General features: G+C 41.0%; 1 protein-coding gene across 1 annotated transcript in view; it reads left to right on the top strand.

Annotated features, from left to right (window-relative positions):
• Positions 1-14,745, top strand: part of LOC149314304 (SITS-binding protein-like) — a 62,412-nt gene that overhangs the window by 23,075 nt on the left and 24,592 nt on the right. Inside the window, exons 6-9 of the mRNA XM_089523089.1 lie at positions 2,031-2,178; positions 2,737-2,940; positions 6,816-7,084; positions 9,307-9,443. Of these exons, the coding sequence (XP_089379215.1) occupies positions 2,031-2,178; positions 2,737-2,940; positions 6,816-7,084; positions 9,307-9,443 (758 nt within the window). The remainder of the gene's footprint in view (positions 1-2,030; positions 2,179-2,736; positions 2,941-6,815; positions 7,085-9,306; positions 9,444-14,745) is intronic.

Consider the following 14,745-nt stretch of genomic DNA (forward strand, 5'->3'; position numbering starts at 1 on the left):
TTGATATGGTGGGCATGCTCCAGGGACAGAGGGCAATCTTCACCATCCCCCAACTCCATGGGTCACACCAGTTGACCAAAACAAAACCAGAACTGAGTAGAAGTCCATTTCCGGTTTTGTACAACCACCACAAACAAGGTTTTAAAGGAGATTCCTGCACTGGTAAGCGGCTGAACTACAGGAACATAGGGACATGGTTACTTCCAACATGACAGTTCTATGGGAATTGTCACTCTTGGAGGTTTCCAGAAGCAGGATTCCTGTTTTTCCTGATTTTGGAGGCAGTCCAAAGGTGGCTGTCCAAATGGTGGCAGTTTCCACTTCTAATTTCACTCTTGAACATGTGCTTGTAGCCTTGCAAAATGGGGAAAACAGCTGGCAGAGTGACTAATGTGCACCTGTGGAAAGGATCAAAAGCTCTTCCCTGCTACACTATTTCTCCAGTCCATATCAGCCTCCACAAGGTTGTTGTTCCTTCTCAAAACATCCAGTCAGCAAATTGTTACACCTCTCTTGCAATGAATATCATCATTATGAGTGCTCAGTAGCTTGCAGTATAGAACTTCTTGCTAAGTATTAATTCTTTCCTACATTAAAAGTACAAGGATTTAGTTCTTTAGAAATTTACCTGTTTTTAACACTAGGTACGACTTTGCGAGAGAGCCAGAGTGGCATAGTGGTTTGAGCATTGGACTATGACTCTGGAGACTAGGGTTTGAATCCCCACTTAGCCCTGAAACTCACTGTGGCCTGTTACAGACAGCCAAAATAAAGCTGCTTCGAGTCACAGTGGAGGTATGGTGTTTCAATGATGCATACGTCCTAAGAGTCCAGAAGTCGCACCAAAGCCATGCTCCAGTCCTTAGGGCTGGAGCATGGCTTTGGTGCGACTTCTGGACTCTTAGGACTCATGCATCATTGAAACACCATACCTCCACTGTGACTCGAAGCAGCTTTATTTTGGCCGTCTGTAACCGGCCTGTGTGACTTTAGGTAAGTCACATTCACACAGACTCAGAGGATGGCAATCGCAAACCCCCCTCTGAAGAAATTTGTCAAGAAAACCCTGTGATAGGTTCACTTTAGGGTCACTGTTAGTTTGAAACAACTTGAAGGCATACAACAACAAACCACCCTGGTAGTGGTATAACATCACTCTTGTGAACTCCTTCAAGGAGGGATGACATAGCACATGGCCAATTACTGGTTGCTGTAGGACCTTTTGTGGCATTTTGAAGTGTATTAGCCATATAATTATTTATATACTCAGCCAAGCACTGTGTATGGTAAATAATTGCCTATTTTAACTCCTATAAACACATTTGTCTGCCATGATTTTTGTTGCTGTTGTTGTTAGCAATAGTAGTTTGGTAGTGGTAGTTATTTACCCACAGTGTGACAGGTGAAGCTAGAATTCTGGAGCTGTATATAAAGTTAATAGTGAAAAATCTCTTGTGCTGGGAAAGCTACCCAACTATAGCTACTCCCAGAATTGTCGCTGTGGAATTTCTTGGAGTTGTTTTCCAAGACGTTAACATTCCAAGCTTTGCTGCTGACTATGGTAGCCCCAGATCTTTAGTCTTCATTGTGTGTTTTTACCCCGTCAGCTGCTGAAGTTTAATAACAGGAATGGCCTTGAAACAGGTTGCTGATTGTTGCTCTTGTAGAAGGCTGAGGGGTATGACCTGTTGATCTGGCCCAACATGGCAATTCCCTTTATAAAGATGGAGTTCAGCCACTTATTCGCTCCCTGTAATTTATTTTGGTCAAATACAAATCCTCACTTTCCTGCTACATTAAGAAATCAAATCCAGGAAACTGAATCAAATTAGGACTTAGAACATTTTATTCACAGAAGAAGCAGGGTCAAGAGTCTCCACGCTTCATACTATTTAATATTTTCATAGAATTTAACTAGTTGTCCAGGTTTAACCTATAAAATTTGAGTCTGTGGTGTTCTTCTAATTTGAAAAAAAAATGTGTGGCCCAAACAAACTGTGGTAAAATCAATGTGTTAATTATTAATACAGATTGCCTGTCTGGAGGTATAATGGAGCAGCAGATTCTGCTGCCAAAATGGAGCAAGGATTAAGATCTTTCTTCAATAAATTGCAAAGGCATCTCGTGGAAGGGCTAATCATTCTCAGCGAACATTCCACAACGCTACTTCGTAACATGGTATGTGGATTTGCAGAGGCACATACCATAACTATGAGACAAAAGTTTCATCTGCCTTCTTTATTTCTGAAATATTTTAAACTCTGGTATTCTATATTAAATTATTTCTTTTTAAATCCTTGGTATCTCTTTTTAAATCTTTGTATTATAATTTTCCATCTAGGCACTGATTAACCCCCCCCCCCATCCCCCATATTCCACATCTCAGACCATTCACCTTAATCACTCAGCACTGAAGCACTGTTGAAACAACGGCTGGTCTAAGATGTTTAATTATAGTATTAGAACCCCTTTACCTATAAACAGGAGCTCTATTTAGCCTGTTCATATTTTGCTAAATAAGCAACTCTACTCTTTTCCAGCAATACTTCACACATCACTGCTCTTGTGCTGAAGTTCCAAATAGAAAGTAGGGAAAATTTGTCAAACATATGATCTGGTATTTTGTGGAGTGTCATTTTAATAATGAATGGATAATCTGTTGTGGTTCAGTTTTGCTTTCCAGTCTTTGTGACAAAATTATGGTCCAATAATGTCCTCTTTTTGAACTTTTCACAGGACCACACATATTTGCCTGCTGTGAGAAGAAAAAGGCTGCACACACTAAGACTTGACATGGACTACTCACTTATAAAACCTCTAAAACTTTCCATAACTGTGTCCCCTCATGCAAGCATCAACTCCCGTCTTTTTCAGATGTCTCTGCAGGAAGGCAAAGAAGACTTTTGGTTAAGCCATCATTCAAAATCGGGTGATTATATGGTACATGCCTAATGATCTTTCTTTCACTTAAACAGATGTATCTAGTGGTACCTGATGTTGTCATGAGATATAAGGACTCTTTGGCTTGGTGTACTTTAGCACAGTAGTTCTTCATCTTTGATGTTCCAGTGTTTGAGATGTCAATTCCCAAAAGTCCCAGCCAGCATGGCCAGTGATCAGGGATTCAGAAAGTTAAAGCACAAATCATCTGAAAGGCTAAAGGTAGCTTTAGTAGAGAATTAGCACCAAACTACACAAAGGTATGGGGCCCTGGCATAGCAAGGAGGGCATGCAGCTCAGAGATGGGCAACCTTTAGACAAGATAAAGTCTGTGAAAATTATTTTGTGGTCGGCAGGTTCTTTCTGCAATTCACACTGGCCCATGAGAGGAGTAGAAGACATAAAATGCTGTTTAAATTCTGGGAACCTGTGTTGTGGAACTGAACCCTGGTTTGTAGTCTGGGAAGTTGCTGCATGGAATTGAGCTATGCTTTAAAGACCCCAAAGCTACTGCACTAGGACTCCCTCCCATGAATACAACTGATGGTCAAGTGAGAAAATTGCCAAATTGATAAGAATAACATCTGCCCCCACCTCCTTTTATTCTGGCCTGAGCCCCATCTGCTGCTGGAGTTCATTTAGCCCCTGAGACATTTCCCCAGTTTGGAATTCAGCTCCAGGACCAACATGAGGTTCACCACTCCTAGCTTTCCACTTCCATCGTGTGCCATAACCTCAATTTAAGTCACTTTTCCAGAGTTGCTGTAGAGTACAGAAGGGAAAACATGAGACAAGCAAAGACAGGAAATACCAGGTCATTTGGTGAGATAACTTTGAATCAAAACACTCTGTATATGTGTCTGAAATGCTTAGTGACAAACAAATAGTGGAGTCTTAGGTGTTTATCACACAGAAGTTTTTGCAACTCAGATCCTGGGTGACCCCTGGTTCAGCCATGCAAATTCACGTGATAATGTGAATGTTGTATCACACCTGTTTGCCCTTCCGTTGCCCTTCCAAATCATGGGGGAATCGAGTCCAAGGCAACTCACGTGATGTGGATTCAAGCAAAGGGTGCAAATTGTATTACCACACTGGTGAGATTTCAATGATTCAAATCGGCACCCTTGCACATGCTCAGTGGGGATCTGAACGTATCGTGATCTTGATTGTGTGAATATTTGCCTCATGAATATTTCTGTGTCTTCTTCATCCCCCTTTTTTATTTTCCCTTCCATTTCAGCAATTTCAACACACACATACTGTAGATAGATGGATGGATGGATGGACATACATATCTGCATATTCACATTCACCCATATACACACTTATATATATATTTCCAAAAAACGAGTTGCCCTTATAGTTGCCCTGAAAGTAAAAGGACAACCGAAAGGAAATGGGGGGAAATTGCAGCGCCGCATCATGGGAAATTTGTAACCCGGGGGGGGGGGGGTTGCGGTGGTGTACCAGAGCAGAAGCAAAGTTGCATTCCACACCAGACCAATTCAGAGTGAAATCGAAGTGACCTTGAAAGCGAATTCTGTGACTTCACTTTTTTCCGAATTCATCAAAATGAGGAGTCACTTTGGATTCACTGCGGAAGCGCCATGGAAAGAGCTCCCATAGAAAGGAATCGTGTGTGATAACACAGCACGTGATCACGTGAATTTGCATCGTTGGACCCACAGTCATGTCGGATCTGAGCTGCAAAAAGCTGCAAAAACTTCCATGTGATAAGGCTCTTAGTGACAGGTTTCTTGCCCATTAGCCATAGCATCTATAAATCTATGTCTCCAAGTCTTGCTTTATAGCTGTATATGTGCCTATAAGTCATATGTCAACGTATGGTGACCCCATTAATTTCACAGGGTTTTCTTAGGCAAGTAATACTCAGAGGAGGTTTTGCCAGCCCTTTCTCGGAAATATAGCCTACAGCACCTGTTATTCCTTCGTAGTCTCTCATCCAAGTACTAACCAAAGCTGATCCTGCTTAGCTTCCAGAAGATGGTATCTGATGCCTTTAGGATATTTATATTTATTGTTAATCAACTATGTCTGTATAGTAACCAGGGACGTAGCCAGGATTTTGGGAGGGGGGGGGGGGTCCAGACTAAGTGCCACCATTATAATGGGGCTTGGGTGCGGCGGTGCGGCAGCACACACCATTCATTTTATCTAACGGAAGGGGAGGTCTGGACCCCAAGAACCCCCCCCCCCCCCGATTGGCTACGTCCCTGTAGTAACCCTCACAAGTAACAATAGAATGAACAGAAGTTTGGAAATTCTTTCATACTACATAGTTATACTACTGTGATCCCACTTTGATTGCTGTGGTTCCTTCCTACATGTGTTGTTTAGGGAGGAACATTTAGAATGCTTAGCCACAAAACTATGGTGCCATACCAAATTGTGAATCTCAGAATTCCTTAGGTTTCAGCCATGACAGTTAAGTGTATAGTCATAGCACCACAACTGCATAGTATGAAAGGGTCCTAGGTTAACCCAGTGTCCCCACTAGCAATGGGAGTACTCCCTGAATGAATTTCCCTTTAGAATACTTTGACAGGTAGGAAGAGAGGGCATTTATTTGATGATCTCTGCCATTCCTTTCTCTTGCTTCTAGAACTATCAACCATGCTGTTCTGGAGGGTCACTCAGTCTTCTGGAGTATATAGAAGGTGACACAGAGGATTGTAGAGAAGTGAGAGGAATCAAGGAAGGACTTCTTCCTTGCATTTTGACTTTGACGGGAGCTACACTGGAAACATCAGTAATTACTGCTGCCACAAGATGTGTCTGTCTCAAAAAAATCTACAAACTGTGTACAGTGAGCCCTTGGTATCCACTGGGGTTGGGTTTCAGGACCCTCCCTGGATACCAAAATTCATGGATGCTCAAGTCCCATTAAATACAACGGTATAGTAAAATGATGTTGTTTATATAAAATGGCAAAATCAAGGTTTGCTTTTTTGGAATTTATATATTTTTAAAATATTCTCCAGTCTTGGATGACTGATAAAAAAAAATCCATGGATATGGAGGGCCAACTGTATATTTTTAAGGCGGTCTCAGCTTGGTTCCCCCCCCCCCCTCCCCGTCTTTTCAAGGTTAGAAAAATACTTAATAGGATCAGAAAACCTTCCACAAATAGAAGAAGTCCTGTCTACAAAAGGTAGAAACTAGATTGGGGTGAAAACCATGTTCCTTCAGCCATAAACAATAAATTGAGGACAGAGGTGGAAAACAGGAGTGGGAAGAGTGAGCAGAAGGGGAAAGTGGGAGGAGGAGAGAGAAACTGGGACATTTTAAAAGCAGCTGAAAAAGTGGGGTGGCAGAGAGTTAATTGGGGTTGTCCTTGCCAAATCTGAACAGCTGTAGGGTAGGCAATACTACAGAAAAAACAACAACCAGGAATAGCTATATCAATTCATACAGGGCAATGAGTGGGTCTGAATACCCAGAAGGCAGCCTATCTCATTTGACCTCAGAAGCTAAGCCTGGACAATAACAGCGAATACCAGGTGCTGCAAGCTCTGTTTCAGGGGAAGGCAATGGTAAACCATTCCTGAGTATTCGTTGGCTAAGGAAATCCTATGAAATTCCTGGAGTTGCCATAGGTCAACAACACAAACATACATCAGTTCCACAATATCAACCAGCCTGTTCAAATAATGCCCACTGCACTTTCCTTTAATGCAGAATGACCATGCAACCTCATTTCTGAGCAGATATTCTCAAAAAAGGTCTTCCTCCTATATTTTCAAGCACTAAACTGATTTCCTGGTTTATCTAATCTAACCATTGATTTGGAACACAAGGTAATTATCTAAAGCTCCCGCTTTGTCCTTCTGGTGTCCATTTTTCTGTTGCAGGTGCCACTGCTTACCAGGTGGAAGGGGCAGTTTTCTGCTCGTCTGAATGTAACCAGTCAAGCAGCTGTGCTCTGGTACATGGACCAAGTGAGACTCTTGAAGCAACAGTTGGGAGCAGAGTATGTAGCTTTTGAAGGTGGCGAAGGCAACTTATTTATGGAGCAAGCCATCCCACCTCCCACAGAACTCAGTGGGGACAAGTACATCTACATTCTGGCCATGTTGGCAGCTACACTGGGAAATACATCAATAATTAGTGCTGCCACAAGGTGCGTCTCAGGAAAAATCTACAAATCATGTATATTTCTAAAACAGTCTCAGATTTGTCCCCCCCGCCCCGCCCCCAGCTCCCAGCCTTATGAAGGAGAGAAAAATAATTCCAAAGTCTCTGCAGCATTAGAAAATGCTTGTAAATACATTTGTGTGTTCAGGTTGCTATAAGGTGGGAATAGGGAGAGGCGATAATGATTATAAAAGCCTCCCTTTTCTTCTCTGTAGAAGAAAAATGCCTTCAGGTTCAATAAGAGATTAAAGACATTGAACTGGCTCTGTAATCTTGTAATCTCTTCTTCAGCCACAAGACCCATTAGCACAGTTCTTGTTCTGCAATCACATAGAAGTCGATTGACCACTACTGTTCCATAGCGCACTTCACATGGTGCTGTTTTCCTGTTATGATTCGGCCATGACCATTCTCTCACACAAAGTGCATCAGGGCTATGCCATTACATCAGTTAGATTTCACTTCATGTGTGTGGTTCCTAACCTAGGGAATCATTCTCTGCCAGAGACCTCTGGGTCATTCACTGGAATAACAGTCCCCAATGTACTCCAAGGAGAGGAGTTAGGGATTAAACTGGGTCCATGGAGCCAGAGCAGTTAAGGTACTATCAAATGGATATTGAACTGTATAGTACAGTTACACAATGTTCTGTAAAATATCTTAACTTTCCTCTTGTAGCTCTACCAGTGCAGATCATCTCTGCTACACAACAAGTGTTCTCCCATTCCTTTTTGTTTTGTTTTCTCTCTGTGTGTCTTTCTTACTTTCTCTCACTCTTTTTCATATGGGAAAAAGAGATGAGAGCATAGTGTGATGCTCCAGTCAGTGTTGTATGATTTAGTGAAGATTTTCAGATGACATCACAATAATCCTGCAATTATCCTGTGAACAAAGAGGAGTTTTCCAGCCACTTTTCATTCTTAGGACTTGTTATGTGCTCTCAAGGCAGCTTTGATTGTTTGTTTGTTTGTTTTGTGGCCTTATGAGGGAGGGACTTACAAGAGACCTTGTTGTTAAAACTCTTCTCAGGTGTTGCACATTCAGGACCCTGTCTTCCCTGACTGAGTCAATCCACCTGAAATATGCTCTTCCTCTTCCATCAAATTGATCTGAATGTAAAAAAGAAAGTGATCTTACACTGCATGTTTGGGCTAGAATCTTGTTAATTTACCATGCTAGTCAATATACCTTTTGCAGGATTACACACACATAGTGAAGGAACACAGCCAAAATCAGCCAGCTTTGAGCAATTCTGCTTCACCAATGCTTCACTGCTGTGGTACCCACGGCCTTTTCCCTACTGCTGCTACTGGTGTATTGGTTTAAACATTGGACTATGACTCTGAAGACCAGGGTTCGATTCCCAGATCAGCCATGAAACCCACTGTGTGACATTGGGCAAGTCACATGTTCTCAGCCTCAGAGGAAGGCAACAGCAAACCTCCTCTGAACAAGTCATGCCAAGAAGATCCCATGATAGGATCACCTTAGGTTTGCCATAAGTCAGAAATGACTTGAAAGCACACAGCAACAACAACAATCTACTGCCTGGTGTACTTATGTCATTGTAGTGCACCAATAGGTTTCCTGCCGAAGTATACAAAGTGTGTGTAGTTTATGTGAGAGCCAGCATGGTATAGTGGTTTGAACCTCCCCACTTTAAGAGAGAAGTTCTGGCAAGCTCCATTTTCCAACAGCAGCTGGAGTAGCAGTAGCAATGGAAAAACACTGGCCACATACCTTTTTTGCTGCCCCATCATTGCTTATAAAATCCCAAGGGGATCTGGGTTTTAATCAATATAGATTGTTTGTGTGCCGTCCTTTCTGTGGCCGCATCTACACCTCAGAATTAATGCAATTTGACACCAATTTAACTGCCATGGCTCAATGCTTTGGAATTCTGGGGTTTGTAGTTTTATGAGATATGTTAGCCTTCTTTGTCAGAGAACTCTGGTGCCACAGCAAACTACAAATCCCAGGATTCCATATGATGTAGCCATGGCAGGTAAAGTGATGTCAAACTGCATTAATTCTGCAGTTGGCCACAAAGCAAGGGCTGTAGGAAAAGCATAGATGGATATCCAGTGGCTGTGTCTGTACAGAATTCTTCATAGTTCATATGTAATACTGGATTCCCCTTCCCCTGAGTGAATACTGAGCCCTTAAATGTCTCTGATTTGATGTTTTATCTCTTTTGATTTCTTCTAGGGTTAGCCACCTTCCACTCTTTCTCCAAATGAGCCCACGTCAATCTGATTGGAGCTACGCTGGTTTAAAAGGGATTATTCCATCTGTGCTTCACTACAGCCTTCTTGGCTACAACTTTTTCATTCCAGATGCAATAGGTAAATTTGTTTTATGATCTACTTCTCTCAGTTCTTTTCAGAATCAGTTTGATGAAGGCAGAAAATGCTTTCCTTGAAGGGAGGAGCCAAAGCAAATAGCAAGGTCTATGGTTCATTCCATGGGCTGGAAAAGACTTCTGGTTTCAGCCCTGGGGAGTTGCTGCCAGCGAGTTACAGCACTGAACTGAATCCATGGCAGGCAGGCAGGCAGGCAGGCATCCATCATCATCATCATCATCATCATCATCATCATCATCATCATCTATTTATGTCCTGCCTTCCTCTCAGAATAGGCACTCATGGCAGCCTTGAGGCTACATTCTATCCCCAGTTCCATTTGGCAGCATACCAAGCTCCTCCTGTCACCACTGCCAAAATTTTCACTGTGCTGATGAATGTTTGCAGGGCCAAAATGCCACCTGTTTCATTATGTGCTTGATGTTCAGGGTAGTGTTCATCTTGTTTCAGAGTAGATTCAGACTTCAAGAAGTATGATTCTCCTTTGGAACACGGTATATACCCCCATGTACAATGTTTTTAAAATACCACACTGCTGAAATGTGATGGTGTGGCAGTAATTTTAGAGAAAACCCACTGACATGCTACCAAAATCCAGCCATTCAGCAGCAGGATGCACTCCTCCCCTGGTTGGTTGGGGAGGACCCCCACCTCTTGAAATGCTCACCTCTGAACTAGAAGAACCAATGGTTTCACTTGGAACAAAGCATTTTCTTATGCTCCTACAAGCAGATGAATGTCCACTGTCTTTTCATCTCATCAGCAATGTTTATTAAAGTCATACCAAATGTAGATTTAAGGCATCCATTTCTACTGTTCTGTTTGGTGTCATCTTGGATTTGACTTATTTTCTGTACATGAAAAATAGCCAATACATTTGGAAAAATTAAATAGCTTCATTCTTCTCCTTGGCAAAACCTTTGGGACTGATTTGTGGTGTGGATTATATCTACGTTATAGTACAGTGACAGAGAACATGCTTTGCATGCTAAAGTTTCCAGATTTGGTGTCCAGGGAGGGTCAGAATATATTCCTGTCTGAAATCCTAGAGAGCCACAGCTTGTCAGCACAGACAACAGTAAGCTGGACCTGTGCTTCTTAAGCTCTCTGACGTGGGAGACTGGCAGATTCTTCCCTTAGCCTCAGTGTGATAGTGATCAGCACTATATTTGTGTCCATTGGTTGCAGTTTTTCCTTTCTTTCCTGGAAGCTCTCCAGCAACCCACAACAGATAGCCTAGAGACCAGCAAGTAGCTTAGACAAACTAGTCTACAGGCTCCCATTTGGTTTAGCAGTGAGCTAGGAGCTTATCACATTAACTTTAAAACCTCCAGAGAGCCTCCCGCTGGAACTGGTTTTAAAGTTAATGCGATAAACTCTATAGGTAAACCAATAGTCTGAGCTCTCATTGGCACTACAGAAATAATGCAGTTTGATACCACTTTAACAGCCATGGCTTGGTGCTATGGAATCTTGAGATTTGTAGTTTTGTGGGGCAACAGAGCTCTCTGACATTATTTGTGCAGTGCAGATTAGACCTGAGTAGGTAAAAAGCAGTTTTGTCTTGAGATTCAGTGAATTTGAAGCTCTAAGCTGCTGATTTGAAATGACAACTCCTTGAAGCTTTTGGATGCCTCTGCAGTGTTGGAGGTGATAGAGAGGTAACTCAGCTTACACTCAAGCTGCCTGTTTGTATGTGTAGGAGTACATAGAGACAGGCATCCTCAGCTTTCCTTGACTACTATTTGTCTGCTTAAACTATGCTGGCCTTCCATTTGACCTAGACTGATGCTCTTAGGGTTGGTGGTCTTATGGTTGTTGTTGGTGGTGTTTGTTTTGTTTTGTTTTTGCTTCTTGTCATGTTTCTCTTGATCCTGTCAGGTTGTTCCCAGAGCAGGAGTGGGTATGGCTCGCTGTGTCTTTAAGTCTTACTAATTATTTAGAACTAATATTTCTCTTATTTTTTCCTGTATCATTGTATTTCTCTTAATAAGCATTAGCTTTCATACTTGAAAAAGAAGGCAGGCACTATGTGGTTATACTGCAAAGAAAACACATTATTTGATCACTCTAATATTTCAAAAGAAAATAGAAGAATAAGGAGAAATTTGGGGATGGAAAGAGTGTGTTGGTTCAGAGTGATGTTTGTATCTCAGATAGTGCTCAATTTGGTGATACAACATTTAAACAATTGAAAAGAGGAATTTTAAAGTCCATAAGGCAGGGGAAGAAATCAACAGTTAAATTTAAAATGAAGAAGAAGTTAAGGAATATAGGGTAAATGGGTTGTGAATTCTGGCTATAATGTCCTGATGGATTAATGGCAAATATGTGGTTAAGAGAGTGAAACTTGGGGTGCATCTGAACTGTAGAAATAATGCCACTTAACACCACTTCAAGTACTGTAGCTTCATCCTGTGGAATCCTGGGATTTGTAGTTTTACAGGATCTGCCAAAGAGTGCTGGTACCTCACAAAATGACAAATGCCAGGATTCTGTGGAATGGAGTCACAGCAGTTAAAGTGGTGTCAAGCTGCATTATTTCTACAGTATAGATATACCTATAGATAATGTTTTGGTTTTAAAGAAAATGCATATAAAATTTTAGTAATTTTTTTCCAAAATGCTCTATAGGTGCCATAGAATGTTCTAATGATTTATAAAAAGAACTTTTATAAAATTATTTTTTAATGAGGTATTGTTGTGATACGATGTTAAAAATTGTTTAGAATGTATAAAGTGATTTTAAATGTTGAGGGAAAATGTTTGATGTCTTAATATATGTGGTAGATATACCAATTCAAATAAAGATATTAATATGTAGGTATGAGAAGGACAGCTATGAAAGAACTAGAGAAGATACTAAAGAGTAAGACATACAACAGCACACTAAAGTCAGAATCGTCCAAGCCATAGTGGTCCCCATCATCACATATGGATGTGAGAGCTGGACAGTTAGGAAAACAGATAGGAAAAGAATCAACGCACTTGAGTTGTTGTGCTGGAGAAGAGTGCTGAGGATATTGTGAGCAGCCAAAAAGACAAACAAATGGGTCCTTGAACATAACAAACAAGAAATTCCCCTGGAATCCAAGATGATGAAACTGAGGCTGTTGTACTTTGGCCACATCATGAGAATGCAAGACTCACTCAAAAAGACATTAATGCTTGGAAAGGTTAAGGGCAGTAGAAAGAGAGGTAGATCACAAGCCAGATGGATAGACTTAATCAGGGAGGTCACGGACATGAACTACAATACCTGAGGAGAGCAGTGGAGGATTGGGGGTCTTGGAGATGTCTCATCCATAGGGTTGCCATGAATCGGTGCCAACTTGAGGGCAGTTAACACAATTTTTAACAACAACATAGCTGGAAAGGAGATGTGAAGTGGGGGGGGGATTCCATTAAGAAGGAATAGACACTGGTATTGATAAATATAGTAGAAATGGATTTAATGTTTGATTTCATTAGAGAAAAGCTGTTGACAGTTAGAATCATAGAATCGTAGAGTTGGAAAAGACTACAAGGGCCATCCAGTCCAACCTCCTGCCATGCAGGAATTCTCAATCAAACCATACCCAACAGATGGCTAACGATTTGCAGGGGGAAAGGAAAAAGTGAACAGAACAAGTGATTTTGGATGTTGATAATTAATGAGAATAGATTATTGGAAGAAAAGGATTGGTAGTGAGAGAGCTATGAATGTGTTCTTATAACTGCTATAATGTAGACTGGAAGTCATATTTCTCTATTGGTCTTGTGTTTTCTTTGTTCTCTTTTCTTTCATTCATTTTTTTTAATATATATTTCCTTTCATTTTTTCTTTTTTGTTTTGCTGTATTTTTAAGCGTCTAATAAAAATACTGTTTAAAAAAAGAGAAAGACAATGGCAAACGCCCTTTGAATAAATCTTGCAAAGAAAACCTTATAATGGGGTTGTCATAAATAGAGATCAAGTTGAAGGCATATAGTAACAATAGAGAGGAAGCCCCTGCTGGACTTTTGGTTGCTTCTGGTTTTGTCTTTGACATTTGTTGTCCATATGGCTCCCAGAGGTTCACCAAGGAGGAAAATTGGCCCCAAAACCAAATTAATGAATTAAAAAAATTAAAAATCATATAAACTATTTCCTTCCAAATTCTTTTTTGTGTACCCTTTAGACATTTGACAAGTCAGACACACAGCTGTATACAGTAGGCCAGGGGTAGGCAACCTGCGGCCCGTGGGCCGAATGCGGCCCGGCAAGGCCTTGGGACTGGCCCCAGCCCGGTCCTGCCGCCGATTGCCGCCGGGGCCTTTGGCCTCTCGTGCGAGGGGCATGGTGGGACAATTGTCTATAGAAGCCTCAGAAACATGCATTTATCTTAACATTTTTTTAAAAAATCAGCAAATGTTTTCGCGTGTCCTCCATTTTTTAATAAAAAGTGTCGTCCATTTGAAAATTTTGTCCTACATTTGTCCTAGTTTATTTATTTAATTAATTTTTCAGAAAATTATTTAATTATTTATTTTTTGGCTTTGGCCCCCCCAGTTGTCTGAGGGACAGCAATCCGGCCCCCGGCTCAAAAAGGTTGCCTACCCCTGCAGTAGGCATAGCCAAACCTCTCTGGATTGTTTAGGACCCAACAAGGCACTTATGACCCTTGCTTTTAATTTAATTGAAGGTTCTTTTATCATAGCTACTTCATAAGATCCAAACAGCCAAATGCTGTTGAAGTGGGCTTTTAAAATAGTTGCTTATTTTGAGATTGATGCTGCAAATCACATTTGGCAGGATTAAATTTTTTCATCTTAAATTGCAGCCTGGAGACCTGAATCCTGTGTCCATAGTCAGGCATAACTGGAAACTTTTTGTCTCTTGTGTAAAATAAGACCTTTAGTCGTTACTGTATTTTTTCAAATATACTGGTTTCAAATCTGGGCCACAAGCCAGCCAAAGTTAAATACACTGAAGTCTTATTGATTTAACTGAAACATAGTTAAGAAAAATAATAACTTGAAAATGCCATGCAGAGCAATTCTGTAGATGTTTATTAGGAAGAAAGACCATTAAGTTCAGTGGGGGTTATATCCAAGAAAGCATGCATAAGAATGCAGCCAATTTATTCAGTTCAACTAAACAAGATCTAAATTCGCATAACTTTTGTTGGATTATGTCCTTGGATCTTCAGGAAAAGAGATACTGAGAGCCATGAAATCCTTATAGTTGTAACAGATGTTATACAATGTATTGAAAGACCATGGCGGGATACATACCGCCATTTAGTACGTCTTCTATAAGTAC

Source organism: Sceloporus occidentalis, unplaced genomic scaffold (genome assembly GCF_023333645.1).
Source record: "Sceloporus occidentalis isolate IW3139 unplaced genomic scaffold, rSceOcc1.0.p SCAF_4, whole genome shotgun sequence".
NCBI classification, from domain to species: domain Eukaryota; kingdom Metazoa; phylum Chordata; class Lepidosauria; order Squamata; family Phrynosomatidae; genus Sceloporus; species Sceloporus occidentalis.